Source organism: Patiria miniata, unplaced genomic scaffold, assembly GCF_015706575.1.
Source record: "Patiria miniata isolate m_02_andy unplaced genomic scaffold, ASM1570657v1 HiC_scaffold_20, whole genome shotgun sequence".
Taxonomy (NCBI): domain Eukaryota; kingdom Metazoa; phylum Echinodermata; class Asteroidea; order Valvatida; family Asterinidae; genus Patiria; species Patiria miniata.
In genome coordinates, this window is record NW_024037059.1 from 4,205,171 (window position 1) to 4,233,137 (window position 27,967).

Sequence of the window (27,967 nt, forward strand, 5' to 3'; positions counted from 1 at the left end):
ACAATAACTTTTGGACAACTGAATCTGCATATATGCCGTTATTAGAGTAACTGGAAGCTTTCAGGGGAAAAAAATATGCCGCTATTTACAGAGATATACTATAAAAGTGCAAAGCCCAAGTCAGAGAAAATTAAATTTGTTTTAATATTCTTTCAGCATTTCTGAGTAATAATTTAATTTCTACATAGTGGAAGAACCATTTAAATAATCACGGACAGAGAATGTCTCATTTACATACATGTACATTTAAATATTAAATTTCCTTGTTCAGTCCAGAAGACATGGGCTATGAGAGAACTTATTAAGCAGTTTTCCACCCAAGATCAAATTGGGTTTGATCAGATATTGTATTAAATAAGATACTGCAATAAGTTTTCAGATATAGTGCAACTGTGATTTACAAAAATTGTGCGATTTTAAATAATTTTTGTCTGCTGGATTGTATATTCCATACTGCAATGAGAGGAAGGTTCCCCCCTAAAAAAATTTAAAAAAAAAAAGTAACAAATTAACAAAATTCTAGTATGAACAAATGACAGAATGTGGGGAAATCACATTTCCAGGGGCAAATTCAAATTTCAGATAAGCAACCAAGTACTCTCTTTTGAATAATTTCCAATAAAGTAATCTTGATCTCGACTGAAAAAAAAAAAATCCCGAGTGTTCATCAAAGATTAACACCAATGGGCCTTATTCACGAGTTGGCCATTTTTGTCGAGTTCCCTGAATGTATTTCATTAATTGTTAACTGTTGAATGGAATGGCGCCAGACTATTTATGCAGGCACAATGCAGCCTTATTTTACTGTCATTTTTATTTTAAATATGGCTTTAAACATTAGGGAATGTTTAATTACAAATTTTAAATTTGAAGCAGACTAGAATTTATTGTAAATTAACTTCCTTTTATTTCTCTTTGCAAGTTCAAAAATGTACGATTTTAGCTGACTTTCAATTCAAAATGGCCTACTTGTGAAAAAGGCCCATAGCGCAAACTTGAGTGTTAATAGCATAAAAAGGTCCTTTTGGAAAAAAATTAACACTGCAAATACAGACCATACCGAGCCTCTGTTTTGTTGACTCATTCTGGCAAGAGTCTACCTGAAAAAGCTGATGAGCAGTCAACCTGAAAAGGCTGATAAGCAACATTGCTCAGAACTTTAACTGAGAAAGAAATTATTACTTTTTTTTCTCTTCATTGCTTTGTTAACTCCCTTGACTGCCCATTCATTGGTTGATTGTGGAAGCACTTGATTGGGCAGACCTTTGTCTCAGCAGCAGGGGCCAATTTCACGGCACTGCTAAGCACAAAAATTTGCTTAGCACAAAAAAAGTCTGGCTTAAAAAAGCAGTTTATCAGCCAAAACTCCATGTTATGTATATTGCTTGTGATTGGTATTCAGCTGTTGTTTGCTTAGCATGAAAATCACATGGAGTTTTGGCTGGTAACCTGCTTTTATAAGCCAGACTTTTTTTGTGCTAAGCAAATTTTTGTGCTTAACAGCGCCGTGAAATTGGGCCCAGATCTCATAGCTGTGCAGTTAAGATCTGTTGGGTTTGGAATGCAGGATGGAACCATGCATGCTCTGTATCAACACCACCTGGCCTTTGCACTCATTTGTCAACCAAATTTGGATCTTTCTACTGATTTGCTGTCAGCACCGTTTTACTTCACGAGTGTCTATTATTACCGCCTTTTGCAATTTTCGTCTACATGATTAACCAGAATTTAATCAATTACGATGAAAAAACTTGCCGATTCTATTAAAAAAAACAATACCGAAACCAACGATGTTAAGCATCCACAAACGGTTGTCTATAAATAAATCAGAGGTTCGTCACTAACGGCTCACAGAAAACACGGATTAGGACTGGTTTCCAAAATTGTGTACAACGACCCTCAAGTCAGACGTCAGGATCAAGCCAGGAGGGTAGGAGTTGTCCAGTTAGATCATCCTTATGCAAAGCACCCAGCTTGTCTCGGTAGCACGGTTTGGCTCATTGTATGAAATCGGTGGAGTCCTGGTCTTGAAGTTGCACCAACATCTGCTTCAAGTCGGCAAAGGATGGTCTCTTCTCTGGTTTCTGTAAGCAAGCATTGGAAAACACAAATTGTTTAAGGTAAATTGTAAATTGAGGATCAAACAGACTCTTCTTGGATAGAGGGGGAGAGGGGGAGGGGAGAGCCTGCGAATTTGGACAACCTGGAAGGCCTCGCTGAAATGGAGTCGGTTGAATTGAGAAGGACTCCATCTGTAATTCATGAGTTGTTCTCAAGTCAATCAAAAGTCAAATCACAAGTCAGTTTGACAAGTAGCAAGTGGTTAACAATGACAAAAAAATTGTACTTGTCACGGCTTGTTTGACTAGCTTGTTACTTGACTTTAGAGTTGATGACTTGCTAATGGCTAGTGATGGCTCGATTACAATTTTGCTTTGTCTCTCGCACTAAATGATGAAGCAAAGAATCCTTCTTCGCCCCTTCTTCACCTCTACAGGTACCCAACACCTCCCATTTGAACCCCCCAGGACAAAGTACTTATAGGATGAACTCCCATGAACTCCCCTCCGTATCACCACCTCACGATCTGAAATCGCTCTGAGAAATACACGGCATCATAACTCTTTAAGGACTCTGCCCACGAAAAGTAGATGGCACCATTTGGCCAACTCAGAGAATATAAATTGGCCATATGTTGTGTCCTTGGGCAAGCCACGTCACCCCAACTTGCCTCTCTCCACCCAGGAGTACAAATGGGTACTGGCATTAGCTGGGGAGTAACCTGCAGTAGACTGGCATCCCATCCAGGGGGAATAAAAAATACTCGGACGTTTCACACCAGGGAAACCGGAGAGAAACGCTGGCCCGATGGGCCGTATTGGCTCGTGACAGACTTTTAAAAGCTTTACCTCATGCCAGCAGCGGTACATGATGTTGTACATTGGCCGAGGGCACTTCTCCGGGATATCCATGCGGTAATGGTGGCGCGTCACCTGGTCCACGACCTGTACGTTGTTCATGGTAGGGTAGGGTAGCTTCCCTCCTGAGAAGATCTCCCATAGCAAGATTCCTTGAAGAAAGAGAAAAAAAAGGGGTGGTGCATTTCTCAGAAGGTGTCATCAGAGTGCGCACAAACAGAATACTGACACTTGGAAGATCTATGCCGTTTCTGTGATGCATTTATGGTTAGATCCATTTTTCGAATGTGTTATCTTAAAGGAGTGATTGGGTCTATCCTTTTTTTTGGGGGGGGGGGACTACAATGCAAAGAACAAAAATGAGAAATGCCTCATGCTAATTCAGAAAACTATTCCAAAGGAGACGAACATAGCACAACCGTTGTGCTTCTCTATGAAGTTCGGGGTGGTGAAATAGACGAGTATGACACAGCCTGATTGATGACTACAGTCGACCCTTAGGCCAAAAAAACAAACTAATCGGTCTCTGGTCAGCGCGCGCGTCGATTTTAATCATGCGCGTCAACCTTTTTTGTCTTTCTTCAAATTAACACGGAAGCCGCACCTCCTCAATTTTTTGTACCAAGGAGCACCAAGGAATGGGGAAATTGCACCAAGGCAAATGATAAAGGGCACCAAGGCAAATTATGGAGGACACCAATGTATAATGAGGACACAAAAAAGCAAAATAGTACCCACCTTGTCTGTACAATTCAAGCTTGAAAAAAAAAAAAACGCGTCGCCACATCAATTCCGGAACTTCGGTCTGACCAGAGACCGATTACTTTTTTTTGGGCCTTACTAATACAAATTTTGCTACAACAAATTCTGGTTATAGTGAACATGAAGCCTCAGTCCCAACTGTGAATTCATGTGCACCGACATGAATGGTACAGACATACACAAATCTGATATAGCAAGCTATTCGGCTAGGTCTGGCTGGGTTTGTATTAATTGAACCGTAACCCTGCCAGATGCAACACAGCGCATCAGGTGGAAAAGCACTAGTGCACTTTGATGCATTCAGCTACCAACACCAGTGCATGAATGGCCAGCTTGGAAACAATGAGAGCTAAGCCCCATTGAACAATGCCACAGTTGTATCCTGCTGCGCGCGGTGACCACTGACTCTGAGGCAGTGTGGCCTTGAGACTTTTCCCCTGATGGATCTTGCTACATTTAGCAAGCTTGTCACTTAGTCAAGTGTTGCATGTTGCTACGTTTGGCAGGGTTCCAGCAAACATACCCTGGAGGGTTAGGGTTAACGGGGGTTGACTGTATTTGCCTTACCGAAAGCCCACACGTCCGACTTGCTACTGAACTTGGTGAAGTGCAGGACTTCCGGTGGTGCCCATTTGATAGGAAACTTGGTGCCAGTGCTGGTGTACTCATCATCCAGAACATACCTTCAACAGGAAGGAAGTGCTACCATGGTTAGTCTTTGTTTGATTGTTTTTTGGGTTTGTTTTACGAATCGTTGGAGACAACTTCATGGAAACGTTTTCCGACAGGAAAAAAACATTGACACTAAAGAGTAAATCAATTTACTTGTCAGCAGAAACATAAACTTCGTAAACTCAGACCAAAAATGCTTTCAGACCATTTCCAACCATTGTTACTTAAAGTTTTCAAGGAAGTGTTTTTATTCTAAGAAAATCGCTGGTAAACCGGACTTATGAGCCATATAGTTTACACCAGATAGCCTTTTCAGTAAACATGTAATATTAAATGTAGTTCCTTATTGTCAAAACAGTAAGACAGGATATATATATATATACTTTTCTTACCTTGTAAGTCCAAAGTCTGCTACTTTTACTAGATTTCTTTCTCCTACCAAGCAATTCCGTGCTGCCTGTAAATAAAAATTAAAAATAGTCAGACGGTTCAACTCCATGTTCAAGTCAGTGCTCTCTTACGAGTCTCAACATCTGCTACAAAGACGCTTCACTTCCAAACATATTGCTGGACATGACGTGTATGATGAGTGCATGAGGGTTATGGGCTCCGTGCGCCAACAAAAGGGGGCGCCCTTTTACCTAGCAACACCGTCCCATTGGCGGGACACGTACATTTTGCTGGTTGACGCGCGCACACTGTTCCTTGTGTGTGACGCGCGTACACAAGGGGATTGGTACTATGTACACGCAGTGGCCGCGCTTCGCGGCAAAATATTGCAGTCGGGCAAGATGGCATTGTTCGGTCACCCCCAACTGTACTTTCTTTGCCGGTGAAGGGGTACTTGTGAACGGAGCGGATAGTGTGCCACACTCAGCATTTATGAATATAGACTTGGTGTGCAAAAAAGTACCCCCTCAGTGGTTCCAAAGGGAGAGTTGGTGGGAACTACTGTTAGGGACAATCAAATGCGTTGCTGACAGCAGCTGACGCTCACATGGAGACACTATCAGGGCTGCCAACTCTCACGCATTGAGCGCGGGACTCGCACATTTCAGGTTGCTCTCACGCACTCACGTGCACTCGAGATTTCTCACGCCCAAAAAAATAAGCAAATTAAACTCCAAAATGATGTTTTAATGATGATCTTTTGCTAAAAAAAAAATGGTTAAAGTGGTCAGAAATTGCCTCAGATCGCACCAGAGTGTGTAGAATCCGAAATGTTTTGGGGCCCATCAGCACTCGCCCTGAACCCACACCGTTAGGGCATCACCCTTCGCGCAGCGCTCGCATTTAGCATATGATTAGTTCTGATTAAGCTCCATCGCCAAATTCTTACACTCAGCACTTACTCAAAGTTGGCAGCCCTGCGCAATGGGTTTGTGCACGTTCAGAATACAAGGCATTGTGCGTGCTCTGTGTCGCACACGCAGAAACCAGTCCGTCACAAAGCGCCATGCAATGTTTGAGCACCGAGTCCATACTGTAGATTGTCGCGCTTTTGAAATTAGTACGCCTGGAGGATTCTGAATGATCTTAGATGGTTAGGAATTCAAACTTATTTCATTCTAGCTTTCTTACCAGATCTCTGTGAATGAATTTCTTCTGTTCTAGATAGGCTAGAGCTGAGCATATTTGTATGGCCATGAAACAGAGGACGTTGGGTTTGTCCAGTAGCTCCTGGTGCCTCCGTATGTACGACAGAAGACAGCCTGCATGAAAGATCAGCGTTTACCACAAATCAACTTCAATTCCGCGCCAAATTTTTGTATTATAATATTACACAAGTAAGAGAGATTAAAACTTACCTTTAGACATAAACTCTGTTATAATACAGATAGGGTTCTTGCACACACCATACAGCTGCACCAAATTCTCATGCTGGAGTTGCCTATTTGGACATAAAAATAGTAAGAACAAATTTGTAAAGATGACAATGAATGAGAAATAATCATCCCATCGCATTTTATTTCACGGATCTGTTTTTATCATGTTTTGTCATCACCTCATTTCATTTGAATCATTGCTCATTATTATTCATTTTCATCCAGCCGATACGAGCCCAATTTCACGCATCTGGTAACCACAGGATTCTGAGCTTAGGATCACCATTCTGTGCTAACCACACTGGCAGTAAGCACAGAATGGCACTACTTAAACAGTTAACAGCTTTTGTCACAGCATGTATATGCATACAGAGTTGGATTTTTTTTTATGTAACTGATTTTTAAGCACATTTGTCCTCTGAGTTTAGCATGCTTACCGCTTACTGTTTTATTAAAATTGACGCTCTGTTCCTACTTGAAAGTTGTGCGCTAATCAGTGCCATGAAATTGGGGAAAGGTATAAACTTAACATGTAACAGCATGGACAACTTGATTGAAACTGCTTGAAGTGATACAAATCCATGCATCAAACTTACATGCAAAATAAAAAAGTAAAGTGCGTGGGTGGTTGGGGAAAGGGGGGAGTGGGGGGGGGGGGCTGGACACGAACTCATTGAGGGTGTTGTTTAAAGCATATGAAAGTTGACACTGTCGGACAATAAGTGGTGAAATTCATTGTGGCATACATACACTTGACAACAGACACAAAATTTTGCCGACAGAACGACAAAGTTGCCAACGAAAACACATTATTCAATTTTGTCACCAAAAGGACGCCCCTCTAGCGACGCCCGTCCACAAAACATACCCAACTTATTCTTGGCTGGTACAGATATGAGGACTGAGTATTGGGGAGTAATTTTTTTTCATCTTACGTCATGACTTTGGCCTCGTCGATGAAGTCGTCCTCGGACATGGCGTTCTCTCGCATGATCTTGACGGCCACAAAGTGGTTGTTCTTCTTGATCTTGGCCAGCTTGACCACCCCAAACTGACCGCTGCCCAGCTCGTGTAGAATGCTCAACTCCTTCCAGGTAATTTCTAGGGTGCCTGAGCCCAGACCCGCTGTGGTCGGGGGAATGTGGCCTGGTGGATTCCTAAGTCTTGTTATCAAACCTTCATGGAGGGAGACAGAGAGATGAACGGTCATTCGGAAAAAAGGCTGTCAATCTACCGATGAGACACAAGTCTCCAGAATCTTTACACAATGTAGCACCAACATCTGCATAATGCGATGTCAAACTAATTATAATAAAAAATGAAGAGCAAATTAGGGAGACATTTTCATGTCTCCCTAATGTCACAGCCCCCCTTTAGAGGCACAATTTTATTGTCGCAATTAAGTTATATTTGTTGCTCGTGGTCTAATCAGTAAACCGAAATTCGTGGAAAAGGACAAGGGAATATTGGGTTAGGGCACATTTAAGTTTGAAAAAGTTTGTGCACAAGTCTATGGGGATGTCTCCCAAATGTCCAATCCAGGGTAATAATTATTATTATTATTATTTTGCTAGGAACTTGATTGTGTGACATGGCCCTAAGGCCATGTCCAAGTTACATGGCTACGTCCAGCAGTAACACACTAATCTATTGCGCAAATGGCTACAGCTTCTCCCATAGGTGCATGTGTCATCACAAGCCAAAGCCAGATAATTCGGGCGCAGCTTTAAGTTTGCAGGATACAGTCCAAAGTATATACCAGACGTCACTTACCTCCGCTGTTAAGTCGGTGGTACTCGATGAGTTCCGGTATTGAGTTGAAGCAGTGCTTATCAGAGACGTAGTACTGGTTGCCCGCGGTGGGTTTGATGTGATAGTGGCTGACATTGTCATCCTGACCGTGCCTGGATGGACAAGGGATACAATTGCGTCCAGATGGCGAAAAGGGATAATAATAATAATAAACCATTCTTATAAAGCGCATTTTACACGGGGTCCCAATGCGCTGAACAATTAACAGAGGAAAACACTAACATTATATTTCATTTGCAGTGAACAGATGGGTTTTAAGATTAGCTTTGAAAACGTCCAGGGTTGGGGCTTCCTTGATGTGATTGGGTAGTTTGTTCCAGAGGGTTGGGGCTGCAGATGAAAACGCTCGCTGACCGTATGACCTTGTCGATGTTGAGGAGCAGGCGAGCAGGGATTGTGAGCTTGATCGAAGATTTCTACGGGGTTCATATTTATGGATTAATTGCTGGAGGTAAGTAGGGGCGAGACGATGGAGACATTTGTATGTTAGGAGAAGGGTTTTGTAGATTATTCTCCTCTTGACTGGGAGCCAGTGCAGATTACGCAGAATAGGTGATATGGGTTGATGGGGCTTCGAGAGGGTGACTAGTCTTGCAGCTGAGTTTTGGATGCGTTGGAGTTTGGCGATTTGTGAGTCTGGTAGCCCTTGAAGTAAACTGTTGCAAAAATCTAGGCGACAAGTAATAAACGCATGAGCAAGCTTTTCTGTGGTGTGCGGGTCGAGGAATTTGCGGATCTGTCCGATTTTATGAAGGGCAAATGATGCAGACCGACAGATGCTATTGATGTGCGTGTCCATTTGTAGATTAGGTTGCATTGTAACACCTAGGTTTCTTACCAAAAAGAACTCGGCTTCATTTGACCCGCACAACAATCACATTCATCTGGTAGCATGACTAACATTAACCCTCCTGCTATTTAAACAGTCACAGACAGTCAAAAGTCACTTCCACTTCCCCAGGTATACTTTTAACGAAGGCTAGTCACCAGCAGTCGGATCCTAAGTCAAACAAGCACTGTGACTAGTCGAACTGGGTCAACAGACAAAGCAGGCAAGTTGTGGTCACAGCTGTTTTATCGCTCACTCGGAGTCAAAAGCATAGCTGTATCAAGGTACTTAAACAGTCCCAGCCAGTCAATCCTGCTTTATGTAGGCTGGGAATTCGTACCTGTTAAAAGCATTCACTTGTTTTTGATTTGACTGAAAGGACTACTTGGCACAGAATTATGTTTGCATAGATTAATTTATAAAATAAAATCTTATCAAACATAACATAAGGTTCCTTGAAATGAAGAAAAAAAAGTTCCATATACAACCAATCAAAAGTAAGAATTTGTTTAAAAGAAATTTCTGTTGGTAGTAAAATGTCCGAGACTTACATTATAGCTTTGGTGAGGACAGAGAGTGTGTAGAGCCCCTTGGTGCTGGAGTTTCTGACCATGAAGCATCCGTCCTTGCCTTCTCCCTTCAGCTCCTGTTCGGTGCGCTGGCGATTCCACTTACCCGTGAACCACCTAGAAATAGAGAAGAGGGACAATAAAAAAGAGGTGGTTTTCCGCTATCAATTTTTGTAATGTGTGGTCCATACAGCCAGGTCCGCATGGAAGTTTTTTTGGTCGAAATTACTGGTCTTGTCTTTGAAACTAACTGTTCAGTAAGCATTTGTTCCTACCTAGATCAGCAATTCTGACAATGCAGTGCTAACACTATCATTAACCCTAACCTTCCCAAATCCTCCAAAGTCCTCTTTGCAAAAGGGAGGGTTTTGCAGGATTGAGGCTACAAGGCAAAAATGTGTTGCTGACTTCGAAGGGCGCACTGTGTCAAGGTCTTTGGCCGGACCTTGTGTTGTTTATGCTCAGCCTTGCATAAATTTAGGCCTATATTATACTTGAAATCCTCCACACTGCTCCTGGTTGTCACTGGCTCTGCCTCAACATACTGACAGTGATTGCCAGAGGATTTTGCAGGATTGAGGCAGTGGTCACCCCTCCAAGGACCATATTCAAGAAATAACAGAGGATTTTGCAGGATTGAGGGTATATGCTATTTTTACTTGGAGGCAGTTGGAGGATTATGCAGGATTGAGGTTACATCCTAGCAAAAATGCCTAGGCGGGAGGATGTTAGGGTTAATTAACCCTCCGAAAATGGAGCTGGAGCATACTTTAATGTTGGTGCAAAAAAATAATTGTCACAAAAATTATACATGTACAGGGTGTATCAGAAAAAAAAAAAAACAACCCAGATGTAAATGTAAATTATAAAAAAAATCTAATAAATATTTTCAAATAAGTTAAAGGTCATGTGAAACACCAATGTGTCCTCTTTCCAATGATAGCTTGATTGTGTGTCTGTGGCCACGGATGACTGAGCATTCATTGTTATTCTGTCAAGGGTCAAAACCTGCACTGGGCCAAGTTTGTGCAAAAGGGTAACTGGTATTCTGGGCGTGTGGAACGGCTTAATTTAAAGAAAGAAGACATCCTTTTCTTCTTTTATTCAATTTTGAGCAGTAATTTATCCACTCTCATTGTTGAAGTTCACCCCTCATGGCCCAATGCCTTCAACGTGGCTACCACCTCTTTCCACACAAAGCTCTGCACCATGACTAGCCCATTTCAACCTTTGCATAACAAACCAGCTAGCAATTTTAGCCAGGTAAAACTAGCCCCCAGTACAGGTTTTGACCCGTCACAGAATAACAACGAATGCTCAGTCATCTGTTGCCACAGACACAAAATCTAGGTATCATTGGAAAGAGGACACATTGGTGTTTCACATGTTTAACTTATTTGAAAATATTAATTAGATTTTGTGTAATTTACATTTACATCTGGGTGTCTTTTTTATACACACTGTATATCTATAAATTACCAATCTAGTTGAACAAGCAGAAATTGACAACGAATTGATGACAACATAAAACAATATCCAGTGTTGAAGCATGTAAATCCCTCTCAATAATACCAGAGTCCGGGTTAAATACTCACTCATATTTTTCTAAGCCAGATGCAAATTTGCTCTTCTCTTCGACATAGTTGCTGGGTATGTAGCCTACTTGTCTATGAACAAAAAACAATACGTATTCAGATTTAGTAATAACCATGAAAAAAAATGCAGATTGAAGCTTTGCAAATTACAGGACACTTGAACTAATCTCCTGCAATAAGCAGTCATTCTGTGAGCCACAATGACTAACGTGATGATGCTGATAAAAGTGCCGTGCTGAAAATAGACTTGTAAAGGGTGAGTCAAAGAAAAGGAAACCCAAATGGCGACTCCTATCTTTTAAAAGAAGTTCTGCATGTAGCGCGTTCAAGATCTAAGAATGAAAGCAATTAAGAAGCTTTCTTGTAGTAAAAGAATCATTCAAATCACTCATGTACTGTTTGAAATTATGGAATTTTAAACACAAAGACAGTTTTTTAACCTTGTCTATGGATCATAAATAGTAAGGTGATATTGCAGCAAAAACGAAAACTATTCACATATAAGAAAAAACACTAGAACACTCTCATAACCATGATAACTGGCACTTATCAGAACATTTATTTAAAAACCTGCTGCTTCCAATGTTAAAACAACGTGCTTTATAATGTCAAAGAGTTTATTGCCCTGCCTTGTACTTGGCTACCCCGAGACTTATGGGATTATTCTGATATCATTTTCAGGATACGTCATTGTTTCATTTTTACTGAAATATCACGTACCTTAATGTGATCAGTGAACAAGGTTAAAAAACCTGTGTTTTTGTTTCAAAATTCCATAACTTCAAAAGAACATGAGTGATTTGAATGATTCTTTTACTAAAAGAAAGCTTATTAATGGGGATTTCACATCCTATGGTAGATCTTGAACGCGCTACATGCAGAACTTGTTTTAAAAATAGGGGTTGCCATTGGGTGTCCTTTTTTAAAAACTCACCCTGTATGGAACCGGTATCTCCTGTAACAACAAATAATATTTTGGAAGGCTACCGTACCATGGGCTGGAAATTGAGCTGTGAGCCCAATTCATTGTTTCATAACAAATGAAACGTACAAGGGGAGGAAAGAAACAGGTTGATTACCCGCGTTTATTCCTGGCTTTCCACCAGTATTCTCTGGAGTTATCAATGACGGAGTACTCTTCACCTCGGACCAGTGAAATGTCAACGTCCTCCATGGGCTCATAGTCAAACTTGGCAATGACTATCAAGTCCTCTTTCTGCATTTATGATCAAACGGGGAAAAACGCTGGTTATTAATCAATGGGCTCCGTGCACAAGTACCCCATCAATGGTTACAAATGGAGAGTTGGGGGGGGGGGGGGGACAACTGGTGACAGTAGAATGCACTGCCGATGACACCCGACGCTCATGCGAAGACACTGCGGCTTTGTGCACACTCAAGAACAAATCAGTCGTGCGTACTTTGGGGATTGTTAGACTTACATTAGCTTAAGGTTTAAGTGTTGACTAATGGGTTAACCCTAACCCCCTAGGCCCTTGTTGCTTACAACCATCCTCAATCCTCCAAAATCCTCCAAAATTTTTCAACTCCGCCTAAATTTTTCAAAATTGTCAGACAGTCCTGCCTCAAAATGCATTCATCCTCAATCCTCCAAAATCCTCCTCATCCCAAAACTTTGCACTCGTGTTTAAATGAAGGATAACCAACGCCAAATCCTTCAAAATCATCAGACAGTCCTGCCTCAAAATGCATTCATCCTCAATCCTCCAAAATCCTCTTGTGCTTCATTCACCATTCATCCTAAATCCTCCAAAATCCTCATGTGCTTCAATCACCATTCATCCTCAATCCTCCAGAATCCTCATTTGATTACAATCACCATTCATCCTCAATCCTCTAGAATCCTCCAAAACCGCCAGGAGGATTTTGGAGGAGTGAGGTGGGTTAGGGTTAATTAATGTTCAGCATTTAAATTTATATTCAGGAACCGGACACAGCAATCTGTCCAAGTTCAAATAACATTAATTCTGGTGTGTTTTTTTTTATACCACGGTCCTAGTTATATTCCATCGAGGAAGTTTTCTGGAGGGAAAAAAAACCACCCAAGTATAAATTAACAGACTGAACAGAGGAAGTTCCAAATTCTGACCTTCTTTCCTCAAAGGTGATCCCACTTCCTCCTGATTGCCAGGAGAAGCGTTATTAAAATTACACAACTATCCCTGATTGCGGTTCTCGGGTGCATTGCAGCTAACAGGAAAAGCTGTCCCAACTGTGATCTGACCACAGTAACCACAGCATGTTGCTATTTTTGGTCCAGGGATAATAGAAAACTCATTGATGAACCCATTACCACCTGTGCTACATTACATAATATTACATTCATTCCCCGATGAATACATAATATAATAGAGTACTTGGGGGGGGGGGGGGTGAGCGTAACAGGGAGTAACGCTATCAGCAGCGATGAGATTGTCAATTTCAAAAAAAGAAATCTGAAATTGGAAGAAAGGTTTGAAAGATGCATTTCTTTCTATACTAATAATGTCTTTCTCTCAGATTCAAAAAGTCTAATTTCAGACAAAAGTCAGAGAAAATCTCATGCCTGTCACAGGCAGGTTGGTTTAGGGCAGCAGAGGAGCAAAAGGGTTGAATGGTTCTGTAGGATGAGCGATAGACTCCTGTTCAAAACCAGATTGAGAATATACTGGCATCTGAACGGAAACGAATATTTGTTTGATACATTACCACAAGTTGAGGCTGGCTTTCAATGGCTGCGACAGATTCTGATTGTTGATATCATTGTTGATATCAATACTCTGCATTTGTAAAATCAGAGCAATAGCATTTTTTGGGGGGGGGGGGTTTCGAAGAATACAAAAGCTGAAGAATCTTCGCAAGGCACCGATGAAACAGGGTTGACAAAAGAAAAGCGTCTTGTCCTGGATTGGCAAAAAAGAGTCAAAGCTGTTACCTTGGGAATTTCCGGAGGCGGTTTGGGAAGCGGGATGTTTAACCGATTCTGCTCCTGTCGGTAAGTCGGTGACTGTGACGGTGACGGTGGCTGTGGGTAAGTGGGTGATTTTGACGGTGTCTGTCGGTAAGGCGTTGACCGTGACGGTGACAGTGACCGCGCTGAGACGGAGGTGGCAGGGTTGGCAAGGTGGTGGTTGTGACTGGCTGGGGTTGTGTACCCTCGCGGCTTATGGGCGACCTGGCCATTGTAGGGACCCTGTTGCCTATGGGTGGAGGGGGGAAGACTGCTGGTGCTGGGTGCCTGTGGGAGGTGTGGCATGGTACGGTACATAAATGACAACACTACATGTGGTTGAGGGTAAAACCTAAGGAATCATTTGCATCTGATCAGTGTTTTAGTCGCGTCCATCACCACAAATCCTAACAAGTGTATCACAAGATGGTCCTCGAACCATGCGTCTCGCCTGCTTTCGCGATTATCTTTGCAGAGTGACTAATCAGCATGAAGGGTGCCATGGTGCACCTATTATGACCTAAGTTTGGTACCAATTGGACTTCAACTTTTCAAATGAGACCAATTTGACATGTTCAGCCTATTTTACAACTTGACCTTAGATGACCTTAGACACTAGTATGTGACCTTTGACATCATTATCATATGAAGGTTGCCATGTTGCATCTATGACCTAAGTTTGGTTCCAATCGGACTTCAACTTTTGAAATGAGACCAATTTTATGAATTAGTGAGACATAGTGATTGCAAGGTCTCTTTCCTGAACAAAGTTCAGGCGAGACAACAAGTCAATCACAAGTCATGCCTGTGTTACAGTTGATCCCATGTTATTTTGTGACCTGACTCGTTAAATGGACTCATGAGTTTGTCTTGTGAAAGGACAACCTCTAAATCTCAAGCAAGATAAAAACTACAATATTTCAGTTTCTGTTCAGTAGATTCAAGACTTTTGATGAAACAGTGATTTATTGGCCCTTGCTATAGCACAGTAAACTCAGAAGTGGAATTGTCCCCAGATTAGAATGTATGTCATTTAGGACCAGTTTCATCTTTAACATTAACACATTAAAGCTAAAGGAATTCATTTGAGAGGAATGTGTATGATCAAGGCCATGTTTGATTCAGTTCAAAAGGAAAGACCAACCTACAGTGCACAAATGTGCATATTAGAGTTTGACAAAAATAAAATTTGGCTTTCCATGACCTCAGTACACAGTGAGTTACAGTGTATTTCTTTTTAAAAAAATCCAAATTATCAAAAAGTTTTGTTACAAGACGCTAATGCTACTGAACCCAGAGGCCGATTTCCTGGTACTACTGAGCACAAAAAGTTGCTAAAGCCCAGCGCATACCCTTCCGATTTTACCAGTTCACTAGATCACTGGGCCATTATAAAGAGGTGCGCGCTGAAAATTCAGACCAATCTGACCGTATGGCGACCGGATGAAATCAAACATGTTTGATTTTTTTAGCATCCGATTTCACCGGATTCCATTTCAATGGACGCAACATTTATGTTAACCAATCAGATTCACAAAGGAAGTCACATGATTGTCATCATGTGACTGGTCATCATGTGACTGATAATCATGTGACCAATTATAGGCATGTGTGCGGTTAGCGTTGCAGTCTAACCAAAGTGGTGAAAAAGCCGTACCAGTGACGGGGTGATCCAGTGAACCGGTAAAATCAGAAAGGTGTTAAGCATTCAAAAATGTCTGCAATTGGGGGAAGACAGTTGAAGCTCATGAATATCATTTGGCAATGTGGGGGGAAAGCAAATCAGAAAATTTGTCGTACTATTCTCGGCGTGGGGGTCGGTGGGAGCTGTGCCACTCTGTGCTTGAATGAATCCTTACAGCCTGGTGCCCCGACGTGCTTCTGCTCGCAGCAAGTCCATGTCTTGGTGTTGTGGATGCCAGAGTGGAACCGGTTCTGCAACGTGATGTTGTTTTTGCAAGCTGCACGGTGGAGATGGAAATATGTAGTCAAACTGCATGGTCTTAAAATAGATTTATAATCAATCTGTGATTAGAAGCAGCATGCCATTACTACAATAAATAAGTACGCATGTTATGTATCATTACAAAAGTGCTGGAATTTAAAAAAAAAAATTCATTACTGAAGGTGCTAATGGTGAAGATGACATTACTGTTGACATTGTTATGTACAGTACATTCAGTCAAATCTACAATCTATGAACATAAACATGGCAACTTACCTATTTGTAAATCACTTAACCATTCTTTCTGTTCTTGTTGTGAGCTAGCAAAGAAGTATAATGTGTAGTCTTCATAAGAAATCTGTGGACAAATTGAATACGTTAATTCAGTTTACAACGCTTTTTAGTCATTGTCTGTACAAGCATGTCTGAGCACCTTTATCCGTATGTAATTTGCTTAGGCCAACAAAAAAATACCTATGCTTCCGGTTACCTGACCAACTCTCGTTTTTGACCGCGACCCTAAACATTTTATTGGCAAATCCAAAAAAAACCCAAAATGAATGATTGAATAAATAAAAAAAAAATCTTGTCTTTTCTGTCTTCACAAAATTCCTCTCAACAACCCTTAAATTGCATCAAAAATGCTTGTATTTATTTGTTTTCTAACTTACATTTGCTATTTTTTTCAAAAGAAACCTCTGTTGTTTTTACAAATTCACTTCGCGATTACTACTTCGCAATTCGATGTCGCGGTGACGATAAACATGTGAGTAATGCTAGCTCAATGACTGGTTCCCACTGCGTTGCGCAGGGAACATATGGTGCGCACGACCTGAATTTTCCATTATTTTTAAAGAATTATTGAATGTAAATATATTGACAATAATTAGGGTAGGTTTTATTCACTTTTTGTGGCCATATGTTTTGGATAGCTTTCGTAGTACAATGGAAATAGTTCAGGCTAAAAGTTCGCATATAATTGAATACCCCGTTTAATCAGCATGACAAAAATTGACCAAAAAAAATAAATTTCCGACTGACCGACCCTAGTTTTGAAAGGCATGTAATCGGAAGCAGAAGTGTTTTTTTTTATTGGCCTTAGATGTAAGCCTTTCCAGGAAAGGACATAAATGTATGCTCCTTTTTTCTGAGCAACGGATGCTCGATTTTATGTACAACTGTATATTCATGTACAGGTACATGTGGGGTTATGAAGCACAGAAAAGCAGACAGTATATTTCACACTCCATAAACGACTATTGTTGATGCCCTCTAACATGGCGCAACCCCTGACGTGGTGCACTTTGATTTTTCGCCTCTCGCACTTTCCTTAACAGCAAAAATTTCACATGAAATTTCACAGTAAGTGAACTTTCATCAAGCTCTAAACATTCCCATAAATCATGAGTTTAGCACAGCAATTAATTTTGGCGTGATTTCCCCATTTCATTTTGAAGTGCACAGTGAACCCTTTAAAAATGCGCCCAAAAATAAGAAATAGGCCTAATATTCTGACAAACTGGAAGTTCGGTATGTTAGAATTAATGGTTTATCAAAATTTTTCAATTTTGTCAACACTGCATGAGGAAATTTGGGGGAAACGTTGAAGTGTGCCATGTTTATAGGGAACACCACTATATCATCATAAAAAGGAAATTGATGTTTTCACACTAGAACATCCTGGAAAAGCAGACAAACTCACGAACAGCCAGCTTTGTTTTACAACAGTGCATCTAGCTTCCTTGTTATTCTCAGGTAAGTTGAAAAATTGAGCAATACATTGTACTGTGCTTTACAAGGATATTTTTTTACGGTTTACCTCAAAGTAGCGGTCAGTACACAGGGGGGGGGGGGAACTAAGGAATAAACAACGTAAGGTATGGGCCTTATGCACGAGTTGGCCATTTTTGTCGAGTGCCTGAATATATTTCATTTAATTGTTAACTGTTGAATGGGATGGCGACAGACTCTTTATGCAGGCACAATGCAGCCTTATTTTACTGTCATTTTTTTGTATTATGCTTTAAACATTAGGGAATGTTTGATTACAAATATTAAATTATTTTTTCTTTTATCTTCATAGGTTCCAAAAGTTAAGATTTTACCTCACTTTCAATTCAATATGGCCGACTCATGCATAAGGCCCATGTGGACCATTCTTTAAATTTAAGAATGACTTCAAATGACTTTTTATTTGCTGGGTAGGTTGTTAGCTATTCACGCACTCCTATTGGACAACTGCCTTAAAACCCTAACCACCCCAACCCTTTAAATTCCAACTGCAGGTTTTGGAGTGAGTACTGCACTAGTTCACCGATGATGTTTAACATAGGGTCCGGCATATCACCATAATCAGAGTCCAACAGTTTGGGTGTTGAGTTTACCATAGTGTGCATTAGTATGGGAACCAGGTATCATACTGAGGTAAAACGCTGGTACCGGGGTACCCATAAAAGAAACCTAACCCCAAAATTCAAATCCCACCAGTTGTCTGAAGGGACGGTGTAAACTGCAACTTTCACGATGAGGATCATCCGTCGTGTGTTAAAATGTAGGCCTACATAAACTTGAAATCTATTTTTGTTTTTTATCTAGCCTGGTTTCCAGTTTGAAAATTCCCACGAATGGCATTCAAAACCTTTCTTTCTCACTGTCTAAAAAGTTACTAATTATTCATTAATAAATAGTTACGTTAAAGTTGGTTACGAGTACTTGATCCTATAATCTAGAACTCGTTCCTGACATCAGCGGTCAAGTACTCAACTACCCCGTTCCTATGCAAACCCCCACTTACATTGTACTGTAAACTTGAAATATCCTAGGCACTGAACAATAACAGCCGATATAATACATGTAATGTATGTATTTATCAGTATAGTACCTCATTGCATTACAGTTAATGTACTGGAACGTGTACTTCAAGTACAGAAACTGAAATTACAAAAATACTTGCTGGTTTTGGAAAACAAAGCTAACACAAATAACTACATGAACTTACCGGTATTGTCATAAATCCGGCACTCTTATAGTCAAGTGGTGTGAAAACATATACCTTAAATGTATTTACTTTTTACATGTATATGAAGGAAATGACAAATAAAATAAGGAAGTACCATACATTGTATGCACACGTACATGTACATGTACACTGTACACACAGTTTGTGCGTATTCGTTCTCATTCAATTAATTCTCATGTCATGTTCTTTTTTCCAATTTAGGATCTAATTCCTCTCCAAAAAACGAAAGCACTGTAATTAAAATGAAATTGTCTGTGCCATCAAAAGTCTGTGTTGCAGAGTTATTATCATCAAAGAGGGTGCAATGAGCAGGGGAGGTTTTGAGGGACCAAAAGGTGTTTCTCATCAGGGCCCCTATTTGATGGCGCTGCTAAACACAGAATTCTTACGATTATCATTCTGTGCTTACAGAACTAGTAAATTAATTCTCTGCTAAGTAAACATGTTAAGAAATGTATGTATTCACACCAGCTCAATTTCCTTGCTTACCCATGAAATACGCTAACCGTAAGCGCGAAATATTCTGCTACAGTTAGCAGGGTATTGTTTTTTTTGCTTACAGTAAGCAGAGCCGTGAAATCAGGCCAAGTCGTGGCACATTTGTATTGCTCCAGATTTGGGGCATTGATGACAAGATGGCAGGTTATTCCAGTAAAACGGGATAAAAGAGTTTAACAATGTGTAAGCCTTACTTTTGGCATGTGGTACGAAAACTGAACAGACCATCTGTGTGTCAGTGTTCTTGTTTGAGGTTTCTTGGTGAGACAAACTTGCTGTCCATACAAACTTGCAATGCGTGCTTCCTAACGTCCTAGCCATTACTTTGGGATAAATAACTTAGTTCTACAGAATACTATGAGTGTTGTGCACACTTATAATGCTAAAGTATTTCATACTACAGTTTAGTAGTAGTAGTATGTTGTAGCTTTAGGTGAGGTCAGGGTTAATTTACAGAAAAGAAAGGTTCTTATTTTAAGAGCTGCAACCCTCTGGTATGATTTCTGGTCTGATGTCTCATTCGGAATCACCTTTGTATCGCAAGAAGAATAGCAACCAAAACCTTTTTTCTGGGTAAAATCCGAAAAAAATAACAAGAGGGTATCTTTGAGATGGGTTGGGGCAAATTTTGGGAATACAGTAAAAACAAGAAGTTTTTATGGCCTACCTGAATACCATAGGGTTTCTCTAAGGCAGTATCATCCACTTCCTCCACAACTTTGATGTCACTGAAGTTTATCCGACCCTTCTCTTTGCCTTGTTTCTAAAGAGCATAAAAAAGAGAAGCATTTGTAGAAACAGACTCAAAGAATCAAGCACTGTACAGAAAAAGGGCTAATAAGTGATTTTACGTTGGGCTAAGAGTGTGCATCAGAACCGTGTACCCAGGTACCCGACCGCTGATGTTAGGAACCGGTTGTTAGGAATGGGATCGAGTACCCCTGACCAACTTTACAAATTACTTAGCTGCTTCTCAGACAATGAGAAAGAAAGGCTTTGAATGACATTTGTGAGATTTTCAAAATGAAAAGCAGGCAAAATTGAAAATCAAAACAGATTTCACGTTTGGGGTTGGGTTTTCTTTTACCGGTATACCCGTGTTTATAGGTTCCTGTACTGCCCGTAATTGTACACCCTTGGGCTTGAAATTTCAGGGGGAAAAGTGCGAGACTATGATTAGTGGCTTAAAAAAAATCTACAAGATCTGAAAGAATTTTTCAAGACAAAATAAGAGCAAACAGAGGAAAGGAGGAGTGACTTCCTACATACACATGAAGGTTGCATTAGACTACAGTATTTGACGCCGAAGGTATTGTGGCCTAATCACAGAGAAAGGAACACAGTGCATTTTTTACTGAAGTTGTAGTATATGAAGTTCAACCCTAACCTTTGCAACTCCATTAAAATCCATCCCCCCATTTTGGTAGGCAAGCCATGAGTACCAAGTCCATCAAAATCCACCTATAGAGTAGTGGTGGTCTTCAGTGGATTTGGTCCTTAAGCATTTTGTGAAGCAGGATCAGTTTGAAAATTTGAAGAAAAGGTTTGAAAATTTGAAGAAAGGTTTGAAAGATAACACTTCTGTACATAAGCAAAGTCAAAATTTCCCATATTCAAAAAGTCTGAGGCAATGGAACAGTAAAAACCCAAATGCACGTAGCGAAAATCTTACAATAAAGGCAAACCAATTCCATAAACTGACCTCAGAAGTTCCCTCGTAGTAGGCAATGCAATCCCTCGTCAGAACGAATAGTCTATTCCTGAAGTTCACAGGAGCCAGTTTCCGCTTGTTCTGCGATCGTTTCAGCATCATTCCTACGCGACATACCTCTTTGATCTCGTCGGCCATGTTTTTCCCAGTAATGTCCTTGGTTGTTCGTTTTTGTTTTCAAATTGACTGTTTCTTGAGTATGTGCTGAAAGACTCAACTACACATGCCTACAGGTGCATTCAAAGCAATATGCAAAACTATGTAAACTGCATGTGTGCATCTATGTACTTCAGTGCAACTATACGGCAACACATGCATGCATGTTTACATGCAAGAATCAACGTGAAACCTGAATTTAGTGACCTCAAAACACCTTTTGAGTTTTACAGTGTACTGTGTTCGGTAATCACATACGTGTCCATTGTCCATTATCCATGTGCAATGATGTCATCTTTTGAGTCGAACAATAGCCGTGCTGTTTATAGATTATGCGGACCGAACACATTTGTGCAAAATCAGTGACTGTGAATTAACACACATGCAGGAACCGGGTACTGTTGTTCAACCAGGAACAGTTCTCCAACAGATTGTACACGCATATTCCCCCGAGGCTAGACAGTGACAACTGAAGTCCGTGTGATTGTGTAATTCATTATGAAATGCCATCCAACTGAGCAATAGTGGTCAAGGTTCAGCAAGGTGACTGCTCCGAGATTCTAGGAACTCCCCTTCCAGTGTCGAGATTATTATTTCCTTTTGCCAAACGACCTGCAAAAATACAAATTTAAAATAACACCATTATATGTTTTCAACCATCGCTTCCAGTCAACTCTGAGGGTATTGTACCAATCATCAGCTTAAAATACACAGTTGCTAAGGAAAAGTCTCAAATACTTTGCACAAATTTTGCAATTCATGTACTGTACATAATGATTTGCAATCATTGTAAAGGAACTAAACCTGGATGGTATGTTTACAAGTTCTTGGTACCATAGGATCATAAAATGATGAACTCTGGTCTCTGGAAATCATTAACTTACAAGTCCATGTAAATGGGAAACATAAATACCAACTTTCATGTCCACTGCATATCTGCCTACATAGGAAAAACTGTAAAAAATGTTTGTCAGGGTCGAAAGTTGAAACGTCTGGCCATGTAACTTTTTTTGAGGTTGATGCAATCTGCAAACAGTTTGCAATAGTTTTTTCTTCTTTTTTTTCATTTATGAATACATGTATGTGAACAGCTGACGTACATAAAAAATATAATAAAGTAAACAAACAAAACTATATTAGAGACAAATGAACCGTCCTTCCTATGTAAATTATTAAGCAACATTAAAAGATGTTACTCAAATTAAACTTGTTCAACTGTTATTACATGAAGTACCATCATGATTGTATTTGTACTCCAAGAATTGATAAATACATACTGTTGTACACAATGTGTGTTATCAGATTACTGCAAATGCTGTTGGCAAGCCTGGTAACATTGGCATAACATTGACCCTAACTCCCTAGGCATTTTTGCTAGGATGTAACCTAAATCCTGCAAAATCTTCCAATTGCCTCCACATAATATTATAATGTAAATCTTACAGAATTGAAACTCCAAATTCGGCCATTGAACTTGTTGTATTTCCAAATATATGCAAATGTTGTGCCCATTCTTGAAAATCACGCATTCTCGAGAATGGGCATGCACATTCTCGAGAATGGGCGCGCATTCTAAAGAATGAGCGCCCATTCTTAAGAACGAGCACGCGTTCTTAAGAATGAGCGCTCATTCTTAAGATTGGGTGGGAATATCACGTGCACAATTTATGAATTTTGCCCAATCTTAACAAACATTGCACGACATAATTATGTTAAATGAATTGTATAGCGGTTAAAAGGGAAACAATTCATATAAAGAGGAAAGAAAATGTGCTATGCTTCTGTACTCGTATAACTACGATAATTTGAATCAAATTAAACCCGTTATTATTGCTTTTTTTCTGCCCACTATGGGAAGTTTTGTAATAACGGAGGACTGGGAACTAGTCTGGGAAGTGCTTTACTTAGGCTAGACAAGTTACAAGTCCCTGCATGTATCATATGCGTGCCACGAAAAAAAAACGATGTCCAGAAGCTGCCAAAATTGCTCTTTTGACTAGATAGAATCCAGCTCTGCGACGTTATGGTGGGATGTGAACAATAAATTGGTGGCAATTTAAATGGGAAATAGCATTAGCACTATGGGATGTCGCAGTATTCATTCTCATTCTTCACATTCTTCATTCTTACGTTCCCCCCCCCCCCCCCCCCCCCCGCTTTTATTATCCCAAAAATCAGAATTCTTTGCACTAGTATTATTATGTCTCTTATATTTTCCCGGCCCCCCCCCATATTAATATACGCCTTTACTTATCATATCCACTCTACTTTTCAGCGCCTTGCGTTGCAACAGTATAATTATTGAGAATCAGTGAACGAGGATTCAGCTAGACTTGCCAAGCGCAGCCGGTGCTCGGCATCGACAAGACCGTTATCTTGTCGCGCATTCTCGAGAATGTGCGCTCAATCTGGAAGAGTTATTTTTTGCCAAGATTGAGCAAGGATCCAGTTGCACATTCTCAAGAATGTGCATGCCCATTCTCGAGAATGCGTGATTTTCAAGAATGGGCACAACACAAACAACCATGACGCTGATTCAAACAAACTGTTGTGTAATTCTCCTTTCAGTGATACAAAACATGATATTTCCTTTGTTAAAAAATGAAATTCGCTGGACTCCCTAGTAGACAACTGTAGGTTAATATTATCATATATTTAAAATCATTTAGATACATTCCAGAATAAAAGGTCATTCTTTTACATGTAAAACAATTTGTGTACTCTTGAAAAGTTTAAATTGAAGTTTTTAAACAAAACATGGCAGTTGCAATTTATCCAATATTTTGTTAAAAAGTTTGAGAAAGGTTCATACAGATCAGGAAATAGCACCTTATTTTTTTACGATTTTGTATTTATGTCATTCCAGTCAGTTTGCATGGTGAAGCAGCTTTTGATAGCTTTTTATTTCTTATATCATTTTTCAATATTTAACAAATTCTTCAGCTGGATTGAAGGTTAATCACATCTGCTGAACATGCAGTCCAAAGTCCAAGACATAAAGTCAATAGACTGATAATTCATGTATGTGCACAGTGGGTGGGGCTCAGTCACTGATCCATTAGGCCCTGCCCACGGACTTATCAGCTGTGATTGGTCAAAGCATGTGCACAGTGGGCGGGGCTAAGTCACAGATCCATTAGGCCCCAGCCACTGACTTGTAAGCTAAGTAAGATTTGAGGCTTTGCATGGTGAAGATACTAAATACTTGACTTGTAAGCTGTGATTGGTCAAAGCATGTGCACAGTGGGCGGGGCTAAATCACTGATTCATTAGGCCACGACTTGTCAGCTGTGATTGGTCTAAACATCATGAGGTGGGGCTTAATTCTAGTAACAGTGGGCCCCCAACTTAATGTTTCATCAATCATGGAGGAAGGAACACATAAATTGATCTGCCGCCATAGCGAAAAAAAATTACAACAAATAGGGGCCTATATCCGTGGGCAACGTGTTTACCCAAAAAAAATTGCAGATCCACACTTTTGTCGTAAACACTTTCCGTATGAGATTCCTGTGTGAAGACTTACGCATGTGCATGCGCATGCACGACCCACATAGCAACTGTGTTGCATACAACTTACAAGCAAGTGCAGCGCGAGAGTCTTCAGTTCATACTGAGGATGTTAACGACAAAACTCAAAAGCGTGGATCTGCAATTTATTTTCGGTTTAACATGTCGCCCACGGACATATATACTTTTTACTACACCAAGCATCTTCGTAATTCTGAACACAAGGAATAAGAAATTTTCCTCCATCAGGTAAAAATATACAGCCGCGTGTACAATGTCATGAATGTACATATCCATGACGTTGTCATTGCGTGTTTGGCATGTGCATGTGTGAACATGGTCGGTGAAAACAGAAAAGTGAAGTGAGCCTTCTTATTTTTACTTTTCTTAACAGAAATTCAAACACTAACAGTGCTGACAGTGACACCCTTGTATTGTCTTACTTACGTGCAAATACTTTCTTGAACTGTTGGCGACTGATACCGCTTCTGAGTGCCCATTATTTCGAGGAAATAACAAGTAGTTTTACCAGGAAATTATGCCAGTCTCCACGCGCGCGTATATCTCATTGCAAGCTAAAGTTTTTCAGGAAGTACATGGATAACTCTTTAAGTTGCGCAAAATTCACAGACAGAAGGCAAAAGTTCTAAAAAACAAAACTCCTACAATTATTCATTTATGAACAAAAACAACCTTTTAAACAAACTTCTTTATTTGTCACGTATTATAGACTTTTATGTTAGAAGTACGAAAAAAATCCCAGAAATCTAAGCTTTTTGCCCATTCAACTTTTCAAAATAAATGTACGAGGCCAAGGCGATAATAATTCTCAGTAATCTAGGTTTTAGTATGGTACCCCAAAACCTCGTTTTTACACTGTTTCTCACAATGTTGCGAAGGCTGGTCTCTGAACTTCTTCACGGCACAATGAAAACGCGTACAAAATTCCACAGTATCGATAAATGTCGGCTTTCTTCGCTTCTACTTCAACCTTTCTTGCTCATTGTTTCGCCAGAAAAAATCAGGAGATAGGTAATGTACTTGGTGGGGAAAAATAGGTCAATTACTCGAAATGTAAGAATTTTAGCAAGTGGAAAAACCTTGCCGGCCGCGGAGGACTTTCATTCGAACTACGACTAGTGAGGGCGGTGTTTACTTTTTATGGTCATGACATCGACAAAAGGCGATAGAGGAGATGCAGTTGATTATCATAAATTATTTACATGTATCATGCATGTATGTTGTTAAATTGGTTGAGTAATCAAAGAAATGTTTGATCAAGTAGAAAATCCTCTTATTTTCAGTTACCTTTGGATCATAGATTACTTCAACAAATCAGTCATGTCAGTTAAAACTTACATTTGTTCTTATTCCTCCATCATGTCCATGGTGTTACTTGAGTAACAACTTCTCTTTTCCTTCGCAGGATGCTAATGCTATGAACAACTAAAGCGACAAAATGGCTGAATCCCAAAACGTTAGTTCCTTGCCTCTGCCGCCAGTGCAATACATAAACAATTACACTGATGAGCGGGTGAAAAATGGCACAGCGCCCGGACCCCCTGTACCAGTCAGTGAAAACTACAACATGTTTGGGGCTGTGTTTACCCCAGACGACGTCATCATCAGGTCTCTGGAATCGCAGAATCTGCGTCGTCTCCACCCGAAGGTCTTCGATCATAGAAAAGAGTTGAAGAAGATCAACCATTCCATCCTCTTCAATTTTCTGGACATGCTGGACGTGATGGTCGCAGCTCCGGGGAGCAAGAAACGGGAGGAGAAAATTGACGACATCAAGCTGTTGTTCATCCACATGCATCACCTGATCAACGAGTTCCGGCCGCACCAGGCCAGAGAGACGCTGCGGGTCATGATGGAGGTGCAGAAGAGACAGCGGCTGGAGACGGCCGAACGCTTCCAGAAACACCTGGAGAAAGTGACGGAAATACTGCAGAGCTGCTTCGGGTCCTTGCCGGACAACATGGGACACATCGACAGCAAGATCGCCGCAAGGATGGAACCCCAAGCTGAGGAGAGTGTGATAATGACTGAGGTGGATTCCAAGGAGAAACAGGAAGAAACTAACGGACAGAAGGAGCTAGAGGCTTCCTTTTATCACAAGGACAAGTTGATGTGTAATCTTGTAGACTCAATATAATTTTTTTGTGGGTGTAAATACTTGAATAAAAGTCCAGTATTGTGCAGACAAGGGAAATACGCTCATTGGAAAACAAGTGAACTGAATTCAATCGTGGTCCTTCACTTGGAGAAGCATTGAACAGTTGTACATTTTAAAGTAGAATGAATTAATAATTATTACCTAGTACATGTTTATGATTTTTTAAACTAGTCACAGCACTCTCCTTTTCAGGAACGATAGAAACAGTACCTTTACAGGAAAGAGTTCCATACATTAAACCTGGACATCACTTGACACCCTGTGCACAAACCCTATGAGACTGGTCTAAGAAATTCCAAGTGTTTTCTCAGTAAATGCTTCAGTATGTTCCCTTCTAAATTTAACTTTTTAGGACATGTTATCGCTTTCTGATGGCTGATAGGTCACTGCAGGAAAAAAATTAGTGATGTCCATGTATGGAATTCTTCCCCTGTTGCAATGTATTGCTAGAATCATTCTAGGTGCTCCCAGCCTTTAAAGATGCATTGTACCATGATCATTACCATTGCGTACATGTTTTCTTATTAAAGTAGTCTGAAGAAAAATTATTATGAACATGTTTGTACTTCACTACCAACCATAGATATCTAAATATCAGCGAACAACACAATCTTGATCAAATATTTTGAGTGACCCGCCACTTGCTTTGTTTCTAAATACAGCAGTGGCCCTTGCATATCTTTTCTGTTTTGTCATTCAAATGAACTTTAAATGTTCTATTTAGCACTTGCTGAATTCATCCAAGTGTCAAATTATAAATTTATAAAACAAATCTTTGTGGAAATGTATTATTTTTCATGCACCATTATCATTTTCATGCTAAAATGAAAATTTGTCTTGAGTGCATGTTATTCCACTTTGATGTGCTTGATTAAAAGACCCCCTGTAACGTCATGAAAATGATTGTTCTGCAAGTTTTATGCATTTCTGTGTCTTTATTGTCCTTTTTTTCTCCAATCTGTGAAGTGAGTGCATTATTAAGTGTGTACACATGCATATCAAGTTTATATGATAGA

At 40.2% G+C, this 27,967-nt stretch overlaps 2 protein-coding genes across 2 annotated transcripts; one reads left to right on the forward strand and one right to left on the reverse strand.

Annotated features, from left to right (window-relative positions):
• Positions 1-1,479: 1,479 nt before the first annotated feature.
• LOC119727380 (cytoplasmic tyrosine-protein kinase BMX-like) lies at positions 1,480-25,791 on the reverse strand. Its single transcript, XM_038199249.1, has 18 exons — positions 25,660-25,791; positions 25,220-25,347; positions 21,098-21,874; positions 20,063-20,158; positions 16,155-16,236; positions 15,734-15,894; positions 13,919-14,221; positions 12,063-12,199; positions 10,984-11,055; positions 9,371-9,505; positions 7,952-8,082; positions 7,114-7,354; positions 6,161-6,243; positions 5,934-6,064; positions 4,745-4,809; positions 4,248-4,363; positions 2,910-3,070; positions 1,480-2,084 (listed from the first exon to the last, which is right to left on the reverse strand). The coding sequence occupies exons 3-18, from the start codon at positions 21,242-21,244 to the stop codon at positions 1,998-2,000; spliced, it is 2,148 nt and encodes a 715-aa protein (XP_038055177.1). The 5' UTR covers positions 21,245-21,874; positions 25,220-25,347; positions 25,660-25,791; the 3' UTR covers positions 1,480-1,997.
• On the forward strand, positions 25,682-27,851 carry LOC119727382 (mediator of RNA polymerase II transcription subunit 7-like). The gene is made up of 2 exons (XM_038199250.1): positions 25,682-25,805; positions 26,206-27,851. The coding sequence occupies exon 2, from the start codon at positions 26,232-26,234 to the stop codon at positions 26,928-26,930; it is 699 nt and encodes a 232-aa protein (XP_038055178.1). The 5' UTR covers positions 25,682-25,805; positions 26,206-26,231; the 3' UTR covers positions 26,931-27,851.
• The last annotated feature ends 116 nt before the right edge of the window (positions 27,852-27,967 follow it).